The sequence below is a fragment of the Pelophylax lessonae genome (assembly GCF_965119305.1).
Source record: "Pelophylax lessonae genome assembly, chromosome: 8".
Classification (NCBI taxonomy): domain Eukaryota; kingdom Metazoa; phylum Chordata; class Amphibia; order Anura; family Ranidae; genus Pelophylax; species Pelophylax lessonae.
Window position 1 is genome coordinate 138,118,454 of NC_138775.1, and position 19,407 is coordinate 138,137,860.

Consider the following 19,407-nt stretch of genomic DNA (forward strand, 5'->3'; position numbering starts at 1 on the left):
CCTGTTGACTGAGGTAATCCGCCTGCCAATTTTCCACCCCTGGAATATGTACAGCAGAGAGAGCTGAACGAAAACATTTCCCCCACCTTAGAATGCCGGCTACTTCCCGAGCCGTAAGGACACTTTGTGTGCCCCCTTGGTGATGGCATATGCCACGGCTGTGGAATTGTTCGATTGAATCTGTACCGGACACCCTTGAAGACGAACCATCCAAATGGGCCAGACAAATCTGATCGCCCGAAGTGGAGTCCAAACCCCCTGAGCACATTCAGTGCCCAAGACCCTTCCCCACCGGGACAGGCTGGCATCTGTGATGATCACCATACAGTACAGGGGAAGGAAGGATTTTTCCCTGTCAAAGAGCCGGTGAACAAAGCCACCAGGGCAGGGACCCTCTCGTACCCCGGCTCAGCAGGATCAGATGGTCTAGAGACTGTGGATTCTTGTCCCTCTTGGCAAGAATCTCTCTCTGCAGTGGTCTCATGTGGAACTATGCAAACGGAACCGCCTCCAAGGTAGACACCATCAGGCTCAGCATCCGCATGTAAGTCCTGAGAGATGACCGACTGCTGGACAACAGAAGGCGAATAGCATCCTGCAGCTTCTGGAGCTTGTCCAGCAGAAGAAACAACCTTGTTGAGTCCTGAGTCCAGAGTCAGACCCAGAGCAGACTTCTGGAAATTCAGCGTCCAACCGAATTCCTGCACAGTGATGTCCTGGTTCTCCTGTTGGAGATGGAGACTCTGCTCGCAGAACATCGTTCAGGTACCCCAGTACCACAATTCCCCGCTATTGTAACAATGTTAACACTGGGGCCAACACTTTTGTGAATACCCGAGGAGCCAAAGGGTAAAATCAAGCTTAGACACTAAGGACTCCAGAGCCGCCGCCATAGCAGACAGGGTGGACTCGGACCCAGAAGGACCCCCCGTCTCTAAAATGGGATCAGGGGGTGAAATTTGCTCCAGGGACTCCATGATCACCAGGGAACCACCAGGAAAAAGTAGAAAAAAAAAAAAAAAACACTGCTAAGTGCCCCCCCCCCCACCACTGTGCTAGCAGCACTACAAGTTCCCAGCTATAGCAGAGCGAGGGAGATCCCCACAATAACTCACCACCCCTGGTCAGTACAGAGCAGAGCGCTGGATGCTGTACACCATGTGGCAATCATAGAGAAAATAGGAAGTCCAGGGTCAGCACTTGAGGTCCACTGCCACATTCACCGCCCGCAAGGCTCCCAAAACATGGCCGCCGCTTAAGTCAATGGGAAACCACCAAGAAAATGGCTGCCGGACTACACAAACATGGCCGCAGCATTTACAGCCAGCCATCCACAACGAAATGGCAGCTGCACGTGGCGCCCATGCGTCTCCCGGGACCCACAGGGACACCAAGGACATGACAGTAAAAGGGGGGCCCTGGCAGGAACACCCACCAGAACAATTCCCCCTAAAAAACACGCAGTCAGCTTTCCCTGCGGTGCACCCCCCAACGCCCGCTCAATACCCCACAGGCGATCCTGGACAGGTATGGCCACACCCTGGGGAGGGGTCAACAGGGGACCCCAATATGGGGGGGAAGGAGGGGAACCCGGGGGTCCGGCCTTCCCAGAGAGGGGCCCACGTCAACTCCGACAGGCCACCAGGGAAGGGGGGACACTACTTACCATACCATGGAACCAGGTGGGTACTGCTCCAGGCAGATCACCTCTCCATCAGAATAGGGGTGCTGGGGGCCAGGAGGTACACTGACTCCGACCTGGAACAGGTCGTATGTGCCCTCGTGAGATGTTTAATTCGCAGGCGAGCCCCCATCTAGTGTGGCTATGTTGCGGCCAACCTAGCGCAGAGCTGAGGTCTGCAAGTACTCGCTGGCTGGACTGGGAAGACCGTAAGGATCTAAGATATCCAGTCCATTGCCCAGTCCAGCAGTTGATTGTAGTTCTCACAGGAACAGAAAATATTAAAAGAAAAAAAAAATCTGTTTAAAAATACACATGCTAGGACCAGATAGGTTCTTACGCCTGACTAGGCAGAAAAAAACTGAATGCCTATAGTAGGAAGTGGGAGTATACCCCCCTGGGACTGTCCAATAGGCATGGTAAAGTTTTTTCCTGTCTAGTGTCCTACTCCTGTAGGGGGCAGTATAACCCAAAGGTTTAAGAAGATTCTGGAGCTGTGTCCCGTCAATGAACGAAAGAGAAAGTGTTTTTTCTTTGTTTCGGCTATAAAAAATTTACAAATAAAAAAAAATCTTTCTTCATAAATTTAAGTCAAAATTTATTCTGCTACATTTCTTTGGTAAAAAATACCCAAATCAGTGTAAATTATTTAGTCTGTAGGAAAGTTATAGTCCATAAACTATGACATGAGATATATATATATATATATATATATATATATATATATATATATATATATATATATATAAAAAATCGGTCCTGATGTACTGACAACCTCATCTCTTCATGGTTGTCTCTTGAATCTCATTCCTTGAGGGCCCTATGGCAGGACAATACAAATACACCCCCCCCAAATGACCACTTTTGGAAAGAAGACACTTCAAGGTATTTAGCAAGAGGCATGGCGTGGTTTTAAAAGAGGTTGTAAACTCCGTAAATTTATTTATTTTTTTACAAGCTGAAAGATAAAGACATAATGAGCTAGTATGCATTGCATACTAGCTCATTATGAAATACTTCCCTTAGAACGAGCCCCCGTCGTGCCGTCCGCTCACCTCTATGACGGGCGACATGTCCAGTCGCCCGTCTTCCGGGATCGCGGCATCCGGCCATCTGATTGGCGGGGGCCGACAGTCACGGCACGGGTCTCTGAAGAAATGGCACCAGCGGCCGTTCCTTCAGAGCGCATGCGCCAGTGACGTCACTGGCTGCATGCAAGGTAAATATCTCCTAAACAGTACATGTTTAGGAGATATTTACAGTACCTATAGGTAAGCCTTACTTCCTCCTTAAGAGGCATGGCGTGGTTTCTGAACTTGTAATTTTTTTTCCCCAGTTTTTTTTTTTTTAAATGAGGAAGTTTAAAAAAAACTGTTGTTTTTCACAATTTATTTTGTTTTAACATAACATCACCAGTGCAGTACTGCATAATCATAACTTGTGTGGGACACTGACTGGTGACAGTATTTAAAAAATAAAAAAACAAATACTATTTTTTAAACATTTTATGCTCTTTTATTTTTACAATTTAAATTTTTATAGTGACACTATAATACTCTGGGGAGTTTTAGGATTTGTTTGTTTCTTTTCCACAATGTGATTGCTTATAACAGTGATAACTGTTAAAAGCAATCTTTTTTTATAAATGGCATCCATTCAACCAGTGTTTACTATTGTGAAGCAGTGATTGGCCACAGCTGTCACATAGCCACAGCTGTAACATGGTACAGACAACACTGTGACTGATCCAGTCTGTACAATGTGATCATTGTGACCAATCACAGAGATCAACACAATAGTACACAATGAATGGCTGCCATTCAATGTATACAGTTGCAATGTAATCTGCTGTTCTTGGTCACAGCATTCAACATGGTACCTCCGGCAGGTGACAGATCACGCTGCAGCGCGGCCTTTGGGGCACGATCCTGGTAGGATGTCATATGACATCTGCCTGGGATGGCAGCGCTCCCAGTCAGCCGTCATATTATTATAGGCTAGCAGGGAAGAGGTTAAACAAATACAAATAACTTGGCATCAGTAATTTCAGATTCACGGACCTGAACAACAATTGCAGATACCAGAAAAGCTGAACAAAAGTCAGAAGACCTTATCTGCATACTTAGTTCTGGTCAGAGGACCAAAGCAATGAAGCCACATGGCAGTTCAGAAAACGGAATTTTTGTAAAATATTACCTGTAAAATTCCTTTCTCTGAGTCCTCCGACAGTCGCCGCCACCTCTAAGTCATCACTGTTGGGTATTGACTTCCCATCCGCAGGAATAGCTAGGTATATAGACTTAGTCCAAAGACAAAAGGCATTAGCATATACACACCCATGGGGGCTGTCCCATCTGGTCAATACCCCCCTGCATCACCACTCCCAACTCAGTTTGGTAGCATAGCAGTAGGTAATAAAGAACCCCAAAAGAGGGGCGGGGGCGGCGACTGTCGGAGGACTCAGAGAAAGGAATTTTACAGGTAAGATTTTACAAAAATTCAGTTTTCTCTTACGTCCTCCGACAGTCGCCGCCACCTCTAAGTCATCACTGTTGGGATGTCCCAAAGCAGTATAGACATGAGGGGTGGGAGACGCAACCGTAGAAAAGGCAACGCAGTACCCACATCAGAGAAAGGAATCTTACATGCACTGTAAGAGAACCAACTGGGCAAACCGAAAAACAATGCTCAACAGGAGCAACAGCCCAGGAAAGCAAATGCCAACAGCCAGGGACCCAGAAAAAATTCAAGGGTCCATCATGGCACTGCCGCACTGAGAACTTTGCGGCCAAAAGAAGCATCAGCTGATGCCAGAACATCTACTTTGTAGAATTTGGAAAAAGTATGCACCGACGACCAAGTCGCAGCTTTGCACACCTGGGCCACCGAAGCCCGATGCCAATAGGCCCAGAACGCACTCAAAGACCTGGTAGAGTGCGCTTTAACAGGGAAGGGCGGAACCCGTTCCTTCAAGGCATAAGCCTGCTCAATGGTCTGTCTGATCCATTTGGCAATAGCTGCTGCAGACGCAGCCATGCCCTTCCGAGATCCCTCAGGAAGGACAAATATGGGGACCGTCCGTCTTCCAAAAGGATTCCGTAAACGACAGGCAAACCCTGACCGCCCTGACAACATCCAAGGAATGCAAGGCAATCTCCGTAGGATGCTTAGGCTTCGCACAAGCGAAGGCAGGACAATGTCCCCATTAAGGTGGAACTCAGAGAGCACCATGGGAAGGAAGGATGGGGGTGGTCGCCAAACCACCTCATCCTTGTGAATTAACAAGTAAGGAGAGCGGCAAGACAACGCCGCCAGCTCCGACACTCTGCGAGCCGAAGTGATCGCCACCAGAAAAGCAACCTTTTTCGACAGCAGAGGCAACGATATCTCCCTGATGTTTTCAAAGGGAGCACGCTGCAACACGGACAGAACCAAGTTCAAGTCCCATGGAGGTAAGGGCTCCTTCCTGGGAGGAGCCAAATGTCGCACACCTTGAATGAAGGTGCGCAACAAGGAATGAGACGCCATAGGGCGTTGGAAAAGGACAGCCAGTGCAGACACCTGGCCCTTTATCGTGGCCAGCGCCAGGCGCTGATCCACTCCAGACTGGAGGAAAGCCAACATTCTCGACAGGGAGTAAGAACGAGGGGAGAACCCCCTGGACTCGCACCAGGCGAAATAAGCTTTCCAGGTACGGTAATAGATCTTACCAGAGGAGGATCCCCTAGCCTTGATCAGGGTAGGGACAACCTCAGGGGCGAGACCCTTGTCCCTCAGGACCTGGGTCACAACAGCCAGGCCGTTAAAACCAGCGACTGTAAAGTAGGATGGAAGATCGGACCCTGAGACAGGAGATCTTCCCGCGAAGGCAGACGCCACGGAGGCGCCACTGCCAGGCGAACAACGTCTGCATGCCAGGACCGGCAAGGCCAGTCCGGAGCCACCAGAATCACCATGTGCGGTTCCGAGACCAATCTGCGGAGGAACCGGGATAGTAACTCAATCAGAGGAAAGGCGTACATCAGACGATACTGATGCCAAGGGGCCACCAACACATCCGAGGCGTCCGCCAACGGATCGCGCGTGCTTGCCACGGACCTTTCCACCTTTTGATTTAGCCGGGATGCGAACAGATCCACGTCCGGGGATCCCCACCTCGCACACAGCATCTCAACAGCCGAGAGCACCGGGACATAAGTCTCGGCCCAAGACAGAATGTCGGCCACCTCCCGGGCCGCTCGAGCACTCCTGGTGCCCCCCTGGTGGCTGATGTAAGCCACCGCGGTAGCATTGTCCGTCTGTATGCGAACAGGCAGGCCCTGGAGATGGTCCGACCACTGGAAGAGACAGAGTTTTATCGCTCGTAGTTCCAGCACATTTATCAGGAGGGAGGATTCCTCCTCCGACCAAGTGCCCTGGGCAGACAGGTTGCCCAGGACTCCGCCCCAGCCGACAGGCTGGCGTCCGTGGTAACCACCGTCCAACACCAACGGACGGAAGGACTTGCCTTCCGCCACCGACGGGGACTGGAACCACAGAAGAGCCAATCTGGTCCGACGACTCAAGGAGACATCCAGATCCAAGGACTGAGGCAGTCTGTCCCACCTGTCTAGGATCTCCGCTTGGAGAGCCCGCGTGTGGAACTGAGCAAAGGGTATCGCCCCGAAGGCCGATACCATCATCAACCGCAGGCCCCGCATACAGGTCCTGAGTGAATAGGACGGGTTGTCCCTGAGGGACCTGAGCTCATCCCGCAAAGGCCGGAGCTTGTCCTCCGGCAAGACACCTTTGCCTGAGCAGAGTCCAGAACCATTCCCAGGTAGGGAAGGCGAAGCGATGGAGACAACGCCGATTTTTGAACGTTGATGGTCCAGCCAAACTCCTGGAGCGTCTGTACCGTGATGGACAGATCGCGCACAAGGTCCTGGCTGGCACGTGATCTCAGAAGCAGATCGTCCAGGTAACCCAGGACCGCAATGCCCTGGGCCCTCAGCAGGCCCAGAACCGGCGCCAACACCTTGGTAAACACCCTTGGTGCCGAAGCGAGACCGAAAGGTAATGCCAAAAACTGGCAGTGGTCCTCTGCGATAGCAAACCGAAGGTACCGCTGATGACCCTCGAAAATGGGGATGTGCAGGTACGCATCCTTCAGATCTATCGAAGCCAGGAATTCTCCTGGACTCAAGGAGACCACTACCGAACGGAGAGACTCCATTCGAAACTTCCGAACACGCACGAAGCGGTTCAGTGCTTTCAGGTCCAGAATAGGACGTACTTTGCCCTCCTTCCTGGGCACAGTCAACAGATTTGAATAAAACCCCCGAAACCTGTCCTGATGAGGCACCAGGACAATCACCCCCTGAGCGAGCAAGTCCTGCACCGCTTGATGCAAGTCCTGCAGACGCCCCGGAAGCAGATGAAGATTGGAGGGAAAGAATCTGTCCGCTGGCCGGGAAAGGAATTCAATCTTGAAACCCGATCAAACGATTTCCTGAACCCACCTGTCCGATATCCGGAGCAGCCAAGGTTGGAGGAAACCGCGCAAACGTCCCCCCACCCCTGAAATGGGTGAGGGCGCCCCTTCAGGCAGAGGCGGAATGACCCGCCGAGCCAGCATTGCCGGACTTCTGCTTACCTGCCCAGGGCTTCTTCTGGGTGCCCTGGGCCTTGAAGGGCTTGCCCTTGGATTGGTTCCGAAAGGCATGAAAGGACCCCTGAGTGGATCTAGGAGCAGGACTTGTTCTTCGGGTTCTGGGGCAGCATAGTGCTCTTGCCCCCCGTGACGCCTTTCACCAGGGTGTCCAACGCTTCGCCAAAAAGGCGAGAGCCAGCATAGGGAAAATCAGCAACAGATTTCCTTGAGGACTGGTCGGCCGACCAACTCTTCAGCCATATCAGTCGCCGGTTAAGCACCGCGACACTAGAGAGGCGAGCCACTAAGGGGGCCTCAGTCAAGGCTGCATCACACAAGTACATGACTCCTTGGTGGATCTGATCCACCATTTTCACCTGGGCAGGTGGAACACCATCAGACACGAGATTGCTCCTAAGCACCTTAGTCCAATCAGCCACCGCCTGAGCCACCAGAACGGACGCGATAGGAATGGCGAGCAAGAGACTCCAACAGCTGGTCTGTGGGATCCCGGAAATCCGGGGTATCCTCAGTAGGAACCAAGGTAGCCTTGTTCAACACAGCCACAGTGTGATCTACCTGTGGAGGCACACACTATCGTGATTCCGTAGCCGGTGAAAAAGGATAAAGCAATGTGAACCGACTAGGTACCAGGAATGGACGTTTTAATGTGCGCCACATTTCATTAACAGTGTAATGGAATTCCGCTGGGCAGGGAAAAACCTGCGCAGACTTGCGGGTCCTGTGCGTCCCAAACGAGGACACAACGCCCGGAGGACAGGGCTCATCCTCTAAATGTAAGGTGTCCTTTACAGACACAATCAACTCATCCATGGTCGCCAGTTCTTCAGGCGACCCCGGGGAGGAGGTATTAAACCCCTCCATCTCAGCCTCCCCCTCAGACCCCGGGGGGTCCAAGGATGAGTGGGACCCTGAAAAGGGCACGCTCGCAGCAGCAGCCATATCCCCATCTGAATCAGAAGAGAGAGACAACCTGGGACTCTCTCGCAGCCCGTTCAGACATCAGCATTTCCATATTTGTCGCCACCACAGCAGCCAGAACGGGTCGCAGCGGGGCCACAGGAGAACCGGGGCCCCCCACTAAAGCTGGAGGAAACTTGCTTTCCTGAGAATCCATTGCTCAAGTTATCAGAACAAACTACAGTGCAATACAATGTACTGTCCCCTTTAAGAACGCTGCGGTGTGCGCAGCCCACCGCTACTGCCACAGTGATAAAAGACCCCCAAAAGAGAAAGGAAACTGAGCCAGAAGCGACAGCACAGAGGGAAATTGAGAGTGATAACCTGCAGAGCTAGCAGAGCGTTGCTACCGATGTCCTGCTGCTGATGGAAAGGAAGTGCTGCTGGAGTAGGCTGGACTATATGCCAGACCCAGGGAAAATGGCTGCCCCATAGGGATGCATTGGAGGCTACGCCAAAATGGCCGCCGACATGCGGCCGGACCGATCGTTCCACCGCCCACGAAATGGCGGCGGATGGCGCCAAAATAACATGCAGGATCGCCCCAGAGGAGCTCACATGTATGCCCAAAGTTAAGATGGCGGACCACACGAAAATGAACCGCTGCGGTCGCCGCATAACCAGAAACGTCTGCACCCCCAACAATGCACCTAAGTGACACAGGGACCCCCGGGCAACATACAGTATCTGCACAAGCGATCCCCACAGGGATCGCACAGGGAGTCACACAGGCACAGACATGGGGAACACACAGCAACACAGACTGCCACCCCAGACAGAGGCCCCACACAGAAGTACTTACCTGTACCAGATTGCGTGGGGAGCCCCAATGCACGGAAAACCTCTGTCCTCATCTGACAGGGAGTGCCGTGAGCCAGGGACATGACGCTGCAGCACCGCAGACGAGTCCTGTGAGGTAGCCACCTCACGGCTGCATCCCTGCAGCGAACAGGGATGGGTCGTTCATAATGCCAGGGCGAACCATAGCTGAACACTCTATGGCAGGCTGGGGGGTCCATCTGACTCTCATGCGCTGGACAACCAGAGTGGTCAGTCCGAATCCCAGCACCGTATGATCCATCTTCATCCGAAGAGAAGACTAAACACTAGAAGCTGACAAAATAAACAGCTAGTAAAATAAGAGAAAAAACTAACATTTTCAAAGAAAATCAAAGAAAAGATTAGGAAGGCTGAGACTGAAGCTCCAGCACAAGGGAAGCCTGACTATTCCTGACGCTAGGCAGATTAAAACGGAGTTGGGAGTGGTGATGCAGGGGGGATATTGACCAGATGGGACAGCCCCCATGGGTGTGTATATGATAATGCCTTTTGTCTTTGGACTAAGGCTGGCCATACACTATACAATTTTCTTATTCAATTTCCTTTAGATTTACCTTAAACTATGTAGTGCAAGGGCCTGCCTGACTGCATACAAATTGAAAGTGTTTAGGTTTGACCCTATATTACATGGTTTTGTTAAATCTAAAGGAAAGTTGAACAAGAAAATTGTATAGTGTATGGCCAGCCTAAGTCTATATGCCTAGCTATTCCTGCGGATGGGAAGTCAATACCCAACAGTGATGACAGAGGTGGCGGCGACTGTCGGAGGACGTAAGAGAAACTAGTATTTTCAAAAGGAGAAGGTATTATTGGCAGCCTCTGTTTCTCTTTTGACATTATAAGTTATTATTACATTTATTGTAGTAATAGGAAACTCAAAATAAACATAGTACCTGTAGTGCTATTTCAAATGGAGGAAGGTCTTCATCACTCAGACTATCAAACATTGACTTTGAGGCATCAACCAGGAAGATTATGCTGTCTCTACCAGGAAAGCGGAACTCTAAATGAATATATAACAAAAGATTAGTAAATCAGGAAGCTTAAAACATTCATATGTTCAGTATATACTTATGAAAATAGCAGATTTTGGCATCAACATTTTACCACAATGCAGAATTTAAAATGGTATTAAATCCAAAAACAAAAATGTTACATATTGCAGCTTACCAATTTTCAGATCCTGTAGCAGGGTTTTCGTTCCCCCCCTTTAGTTTAATCTGGCAATCTTACCAGAGGACATCCTTGAGTTGCAGTGGTTATACCAGGATGATGGATGATGATAAACTAGCGATTCGCTTTATTGTAAAAGCTATACTAGCTGCTAATTAGCCGTTGGATCACTTCTGCAGGCAGCGAGAGGGGGAATCCCCCTTCCCTGCTGCCTTCCTGAGCTCTCTCATCTCACCAGGGTACCTGGGATCGCAGCTGGCATTTTCGCCAGCTGACCATAGAGATTAAACAAACCAGACCCCTGATCTCTGTATAGGAAAAAGAAAGGGATGAGCATTTTCGTTACGTCCGTTTTCCCGTAAGTGTGGGGCCGATACCGATATGCAATGGCCAAAATATTATTATCGGCAACGAAAAATCGATATGGGTCGATCACTACTATAAAGTGGTTCTGACCAGAGGAATGGAAAGACTACAGAGTCTGAGCATAATATGCTATACTTTTTTAAGTTGGAGGTGGGAGTTCTGGGAGCTTGAAGGGAGCACTTAGTGTTGTACAAAACGAGTATCAATACCCATTATGTTATTGTTGAAGGGAACATCCTATCACAGGAATTTGGAACACTGTAAGACGTTTTTTTCACAATTTTTATTTTTTAATTTTGAAGAATTGTACACTTGATTTAGAAAAAGAAATTCCCCCTGTATGTGTATGGGACTTTAAAGGGCAGCTCAGACACCAATATTCATATAAAACCAAAAATGTATTAGTATATGTAAAAAAGTTGTTCACATGTATAAGTTGCAAAAAATTCTTAAAGCATATCTTGCAGCCATATAAGATATAAAACCACAAAAGAACTGATTTTTCTCCAAAGAAGCTGACGCGTTTGAGGACTGTGCCGTTGCTCAGGGGTAAATCAGAGGAGATATCGTTTCAAGCAGTTTTCACCAATTATTTATACATATCCTCTAGCTGTGTAGATAAATTTAAAATGGAAGGAGTCAGCGCCTCACATGAAATACGAGTACCAAGAGGCTGAAAGCATCAGGGAGAAGGACCAACATATAAAGATACCCACGGAGGTCCCCAAACAAAATAGGTCACCAGTGTTCACTTGCCCTCAAAAATAGCGCACTGAAATTTTTGACATGTAGTCTCAAATTGTTTCTCATCACATTAATGAGCTGAGTAAAAGTCAATCGGCTATATTAACCTGCGTGTCCTCCCGCAAAGTCCTGGCAACTGATGCCGCAGCCACTTGATTTCTGGACATTGAGGACTGAATCACTAAATGTATTTACAGTGGGTGTAGAAAAGAATCACCCCCTTAAAAATCATATTTTTTTGCTTTGCAGCCTGAAATTAAGACACCCCATTTTTTTGTTTTTTTTCCAGTTGTATTTATGCACTGCAACGTATAACATCCACGTGAAAGATATAATGCCAACAAGTCAGAAAAAAAATAAAAATTCAAAAACCGTATCACTCATTTGGAAAGAGGATCACCCCCACGTGTCAGTATTTTGTTAAACCACCTTTAATTACAGACTTTAGTCTGTTGGGATATGTCTCTATTAAATTTGCACATCTAGACTTATATATATTATATTTTCCCACTCTTATTTGCAGAGCTGCTCAAGTTCAGTTTAATTAGATGGTGACTGTTTGTGGACTGCAGACTTCAAGTCATTCCACAGATTTTTGATGGGGTTGTCAAGTCTGGGCTCTGACTAGGCCATGCAAGGACATTCAACTTTTTCTCCTCCAACCACTGTGTGGTCATGTTTTGCTGTGTGCTTTGGGTCATGGTCATGTTGAAAGGTAAACTGCCTTCCCATTGACAACTGGCAGAGGGCAGCAGATTTTCCTCAAGAATTTGGCAGTATTTTGCCCCATCCATTTTTCCTCCTATTCTGACAAGTGCGCCAATCGCTGCTGCAGAGAAACGCCCCTTAACAGAGAATATTACCACCTCCAGATATTTCCGCCAGACATATTGTTTGGTGTTGAAGCCAAATAATTCAATTTTAGTCTCATCTGACCAAACAACGTTTTCCATGTGGCCTCAGAAACTTCAAGATGCATTTTTGGCAAAGTTCAGTCATGGCTGCATGTGGTCTTTCATGAGGAGTGGCTTTCTTCTTGCAACAATCCTATACAAGCCACATTTTTGGAGAAATGGTGATATTCTGGTCACGTGCACACAATGACCACTCCCGTCATAAATTCCTCTTGGTAGCCTCTCTGACCAATTTCCCCCTGGCTCTTTCATCCACTTCCTAATATACTTCACTGTGCTTCTAGGCATTGATAAAGTCATTTGTAATATTTTTCTGTCCATCTCATGACTTGTGCCTGTCCACAACTTTATCCCGGAGATCTTTCGACAGTGCCTTGTCACCCATAGCTGATGGTTTGATTCAGTTGTACTACCAGGGACTGAAAAACTCCAGGAAAGCTTTTTTTCATGCTGAATCAATCAAAATGACCACAGATGATCACAGTTGAAAGTCAAATGGCTTTGTGTGCCATTGACAAGCTATACCTGATTGAGTCTACAAGTCATCTTTAGGAGGGGGCTGATCCTTTTTCCAACTCAGTGATTCTGGATTTTTTTTTTTTTTATTTCCCTGACATGTTTATGTTATATCTTTCACTTGGATGTTATAAGTTGCACTAAGTAAATACAGCTGGATAAAAGAAAAACTGTCTTCATTCCAGGCTGTAAAGCACCAAAATTAGATTTTCTTTAAAGAGGGGGGGGGGGATAGTGATATTTCACCTTATGATTCATTTTGTTTTTTCTGTGCTGCATGATACAATTCAATATGACGAACTCTTAGATGGGCCCAAAGATTTGACGTATTTTAGTTTTTTGCAGTTATTGATCCCATGCTTACATTGTTTGTGCACGTGTTGCACACTGCTGCTGCTTTTCCTGGAGATGTAGATGAGAAATAGTCCCATACCACACTTTTAATTTTTCTATCTGCATCCATCTTCATTGAAATTTGAAAAACAATACTGAATTTGAATATGGGCTTTAAAAAAACTGGCTGGCTGGCACCCTTTTGGTGGGTGGGTGTCTGTGGCTGGCACCCTGTGGTGGGAGGCTGGCTGGCATCCTTTGGTGGGTGGCTGGCCGGCTGGCCCCCTGTGGTGGGTGGCTGGCATCCTTTGCTGGGTGGCTGGCTGGTAGAGGCAGGCAGGGCCTGTGGCTGGCACAGGCCTGTGGGTGTGTGGTTGGCTGGCTGGTGCCGGGCAGCTGTAGGTGGGTGTATGTATGTATGTATGTGGCCACTGCGCCTGTGTTAAACACACTGTGCACTGTACTAGAATCACTCACTGTCCCGATTCCAGACTTCAGTATGTGGCCATGGCGGCTGTGTTAAACACACTGTCACTGTAGTGTACGTACAGTCGTACACTCACTGTCCTGACTCCAGACAAGGCTGAGGGAGGCGGCCTAAAAAGGCAGAAGCTGTCCCAGTGCGGAGACGCAACATACGCCATGACGTCACGACAATATCGGTAACCGCCAGGGCCGATTCCGATATATGGGGGCAAGTGCATATCGGCCCTCGATATATCGGCTTTGCCGATAATCAGTCAAACCCTACTTTATAGTGATTGTAAAGGCAAAAAGTTTATCTTAATGCTCTTTATGCATTAAGATAAAAACCTTCTGTGTGCAGCAGCACCCCCTCACCTGAGTCCCATCTAGATCCGGCGATGTTGGAGGAGTGTCTCGGCTGCCAGAAACTCCTCTCCTCATTGGCTAAGACAGCAGCGTGGTGCCATTGGCTCCTGGAGCTTTCAAAGTCAGTCAGCCAATGAGGAAAGAAAAGGGGGAGGGTCGGGCCACAGCTCCATGTCTGAGTGGACACAGGGAGCTGTGGCTCAGCTCAGGTGCCCCCATAGCATGTTCACTTGACAGGAGGGACAGGCCAGGAGCACCGAAGTGGGACCTGAGAAGAGTAGGATCTGGGCTGCTCTGTGCAAATACACTGCACAGGCAGGTAAGTATAATTATTTTTTTTTTTTACATAAGACTTTAAAATTACTTTAACCTCCCATATACAGGGGTCTCACTTGATACACTCCACAGTGCTTCCCAGAATTTGGTTCCCTTAATTATTCAGGCGGCCATTCTGCATAGGTCTGAAAGAAGCATAGATAGAGGGCTTCCATAGTGCATGTTAGAACCAACCAATGTTATTAAATATAGAAGGACTCACATTTAAACAAACATAATGCTTTGGATAGAATCAAGTACCGGATTTCCCGATGCGTCAATTCCGGTCCACGTCTGCCTCTGCTCACGTCTTATGCGTTATGCCGCAATCACATGACTTCCTCGGGGGGGGAGGAGGCAGGCAGACTCCATGTCCTTATATACAGCCCTAATTCTCAATGAGACAGCAGCCATTTTGTTAAAGACAATAGTAAACTAGACTCAGCAGCCATCTTCCTATGATCTACCTAATACATGCAAGTGGCTATGTTTTTGTAGCCAGTAAATGCTAATAATCAGCAGGCATTTTCTCGAAGATTACTTTTAGTTTCATTATGGGCCATCTTTTCTAAACTATGGGAAGAGAAGTTTCAATCATTTATTACTAACTGATGAGGCATGTCAAGGTGTTGTCGGGCATATTGTAAACAGTCTACCTGACTCTGGCTTGAATCAAGAGATCCCTGAATTTTCCACTACTTAAGTGATTAAACAGTACTTACTGGCAAATTTAAGGCTTTTGATATCTTTTAATACCCTTTTCCATCTTTATAAAGTGCCATTACCTTGTTACACAGGTCTTTTTGACAGTTCTTTTCAGCTCTCGATGGCTCAGTATCCAGCCTGCTCAGTGTATTCACATGAGAGCTAACAAACTCTTTGACAAATTATACACAGACAAAAACTGCAATTTAAAAAGCCACAGGATGTGTGAAATTACCCTTTAATTGCCATCTTAACCTATGTGTGTCTGTACCAAGGCCAAACATTCCAGAGTATGGTCATTGGGGTCATTTCTGTTATTATGATTTAAAAAGGAGCCAAACAACTGTGTGATATCATATGATCACGATCCTTGAGGTTTTTTTTCAGCATGATCAGTAATTTATAATTTTGCCAAAATGTTACGATTTCTGCCAGGGTATGCAAACTTCTGAGCACAACTATACCATAGTTTGTGGACTCTATAACTTTCATAGAGACTAAATATATACACCGATTTTTATTTTAAAGAAATGTAGCAGAATATATTTTAGCCTGAGTGCCGGTTCACACTTGTGCGGTTTGCAAGATCGCATGGAATTCGGAGCGCATTGCTCCTTCATTACATGCGATCTCATGTGCGGACACGAGTTCAGCCATACACTTTGTATGGCTGAATTCGCAGCGCATCCGCAGCAAACTCGCACGAGGCTTTTTTTGAGCCGCATCAGAATCGGATCGCACAGTGGTTCACACTTGTGCAATCCGATTCTGTGCGAACTTGCAGATCGCACTGCGATATGCGATCGCAACTGCATATTCGCAGCGTTCCCGCATCGCACAAGTGTGAACCGGCACTAAATGTATTTGCAAAATGTTATAAAAAGAAACAAAAAGGAAAACAACGTGTGTTTGGTCCTTTTTGTTTACTTAGGAAAAAGAAAAAAAAACACCCAGTCGTGATTAATGGCCACTAAAAGAATGTATTAATCTACCATCTAATTATTGATCAATTCTAACCAAAAAAAAAAACACACAGGGATACATGCAAAGTTTTGTAGTTACGTTTACTAAGGAGAGGCATAAAAGATCTTATTTATAATCCCTTTTCTCTACAGTGCTATGGTGCTTACCTATAAAATTAATTTAAACCTTTTGCTAAGCAAAAGCAGTTAAATCTTACCTCCAGGCTCTGCATCTCCATCTTCTTGTTCATTGTCCTCTTCACCCTCCTCATTATGATAGAAAGAAACCCATTCAGCCATGGCTTCGGGAACTTTTAGGGAAAAAAAAAAAAATAATAAGCATAATTATCTAGTTGCTTTTTCCTTTGGATTATTATAAAATCGAAACCTCTACTGCTAAACATTTCAAAGGTATACAAAGATTAAAATTTCCAGGGACTTTTTGCAGCTGCTGAAAAATCATACTTTAACGAGTTACTTATTCATTGATGTCCTTGGTCCATTTTAAAACATCCTGGACTTCCAACTGCTTATCCCTGATGTCTCTATAAAGAGAACTTGTCACCAGCCCATACTATCACATTGGGGGCTTGGGATAGCAATAAAGGTAAATGAAAAAAAAAAAAAAAAATGTAATAAAAAAAAAAAAAAAAAAAAAACAACACACACACAAACACGTGAGGTACTGCCGCAAACATCAGAGTGAGGGCAATTTTTTGGGGCCATAACTTGTAGTTCACTCCTAAAGCAATAACCTGTAAAGGCTTTGAAGTTGTCCCCTATGAAAAATTTTAGGTACTGTAGTTTTTTGCCACTTCACGGATGCAGCAATTTTGAGTCCTGATGTGTTTGGTATCCGTTTACTCGATGCATCTCCATCTTTTGTTTGTATTGCATGCACTCAAATTCATTTTAGTTGGTTTTTTCCTGAAAAAATGCATTTGATAAAAAGCTGCGCAAATATTGTGCAACATAGTTACATAGTTTGTGAGGTTGAAAAAAGACATCAGTCCATCCAGTTCAACCTATGATGTGTGTGTGTTTGCTGTTAACCGTACATTGTATACCCCTGTATAGTTACATAGTTAGGGAGGTTGAAAAAAGACATCAGTCCATCCAGTTCAACCTATGATGAACATAAAAAAATTGACCCTGAAAAAAAGGTCACATTGAAGCAGCTACTGGAAAGCTCTCCTGTAAGTTGCTTTTAATGAACGGTCTGAAGATTATAGCTGATGTCCATGTTTCCTGTTACTTTAAAATAATTGGATTTTTGTCCTACCGTAAAAGCCTTTTCTCTGAAGTTTATTGACGGACGCAGTCTCTGTTCTTCATATCAGTAGGGTTATGCTGCCCCTACAGGAGTAGGACACTAGGCAGAAAAAAGTTCTGGCAACGCCTACGGGCAGTCCCAGGGGGTATACTGAAGCAAGCTTACCATTGGTATTAGTAATATGCAGCATGAGGGGGTTAATGTATTGTCACTGCTGGTCACTGATGCATTACTGACCAACCAGTGGCAGTTAATTAACCCCTTTGTGCTGCATTAGTGCAACCAGTATCAGTGCAACCAGTGTTAATTAACACTGATACTGGTTGCACTAATGCAGCACAAAGGGGTTAATTAACTGCCACTGGTCAGTCACTAATGCATCAGTGACCAGCAGTGGCAATACATTAACCCCCTCATGCTGCATAATACTAATACCATTGGTAATTAAATTAACCACTTGCCAACCCGTCACAGTACATATACTGTGACAGGGTGGCAGCGACAGGTGTACGTCGCTTCCTGTTTTTGGTGTATGCCCCTCTTCTATCTAATAAAATAAATAAAATTATTTGGGGAAAAAAGTCATTTTCGGTTTTCGGCCAAGGGCACCCTGCATTTTCGGTTTTCGGTCCAAAATTTTAATTTCGGTGCATCCCTAGATTTTACAGTAAGACAAAAATCCAATTTCTCTGTCGTTCATTGGCGGACACAGTCTCTGTTCTTCATATCAGTAGGGACGTCCCAAAGCAGTGCCAAAAAATGAGAGGTAGGAACAGCAGAAAGATTCCCCAAGGCTAAAAACCATAGCCAACCAGGCAACATAGGACTCATCAGAACAACAAGATAAGACCTACCTGAAAAAACATTAACCACTTTAGCCCCCGAAGATTTTGCTGCTCAATGACCAGGCCACTTTTTTCAACTTGGCACTGCGCAAATTTAACTGACAATTGCGTGGCCATGCAATGCTGTATCCAAACAAAATTTACTTCCCTTTTTTCTTACAAACAGAGCTTTCTTTTGGTGGTATTTGATCACCTCTGCGCTTTTTATTTTTTGCGATAATAAAAAAAAGAGCAAAAATTTTGCGAAAAATTTACATTTTCTAAGCTGACTGTTAAAAAATATCCAATATATTCAATTTTTCATATATTTAGGCCAAAATGTATTAAGCTACATGTCTTTGACAAAAAAATTCTCAATGAGCGTATTTTTCTCCACTTTAAGACCAGAAGATTTTACCCTCTTCCAGACCAGAAGATTTTACCCCCTTCCTGACCAGGCCATATTTTGCGATTCGGCAGTGTGTTACTTTAACGGAGAGTCGCACGACGCTGTACCCAAATGAAATTTACGTATTTTTTTCCCCCACAAATAGAGCTTTCTTTTGGTGGTATTGGATCACCTGTGCAGTTTGTAATTTTTGAAAGAAAAAAAAAAAAGCGACAATTTTGAACAAAAAAAAAAAATAATATTTTTCACATTCTGATATATAAAACATTTCCAAAAAAAAATTTAAAAATCAAAATTTAACATTTTAGGCCAATTTGTTTTCAGCTACAAAAAAAAAAAAAATTTGCAATAAGCGTAATTTTGATTGGTTTGAGCAAAAGTTATTGTGTTTACTAACTACGGGAAAGATTTGTCATTTTTATTTATTTATTTTTTACTAGTAATGACGGCGATCTGTGATTTTTTTTTTTTTGCGGGACTGGGACATTGCGGCAGACAGATCGGACCCCTAACTGACATTTGACACTTTTGGGGGGGACCAATGACATTACTACAGTAATCAGTGCTAAAAATATGCACTGTTACTGTAATGACACACACACACATACATACAGTCAGGTCCATAAATATTGGGCCATCAACACAATTCTAATCTTTTTGGCTCTATACACCACCACAATGGATTTGAAATTAAACAAACAAGATGTGCTTTAACTGCAGACTTTCATCTTTAATTTTGAGGGTATTTACATCCAAATCAGGTGAACGGTGTAGGAATTACAACAGTTTGTATATGTGCCTCCCAGTTTTTAAAGGGACCAAAAGTAATGGGACAATTGGCTGCTCAGCTGTTCCATGGCCAGGTGTGTTATTCCCTCATTATCCCATTTACAAGGAGCAGATAAAAG

The 19,407-nt window shown here is 45.8% G+C and overlaps 1 protein-coding gene across 1 annotated transcript in view; it reads right to left on the minus strand.

Moving 5' to 3' along the window:
• Positions 1-16,301, minus strand: part of XRCC6 (X-ray repair cross complementing 6) — a 234,138-nt gene extending 217,837 nt beyond the window's left edge. The window contains exons 1-2 of the mRNA XM_082265111.1: positions 16,212-16,301; positions 10,028-10,137 (exon numbers count right to left, since the gene is read on the minus strand). Coding sequence (XP_082121237.1) covers positions 10,028-10,137; positions 16,212-16,293 — 192 coding nt within the window. The 5' untranslated portion in view covers positions 16,294-16,301. The remainder of the gene's footprint in view (positions 1-10,027; positions 10,138-16,211) is intronic.
• Between the last annotated feature and the right edge of the window lie 3,106 nt (positions 16,302-19,407).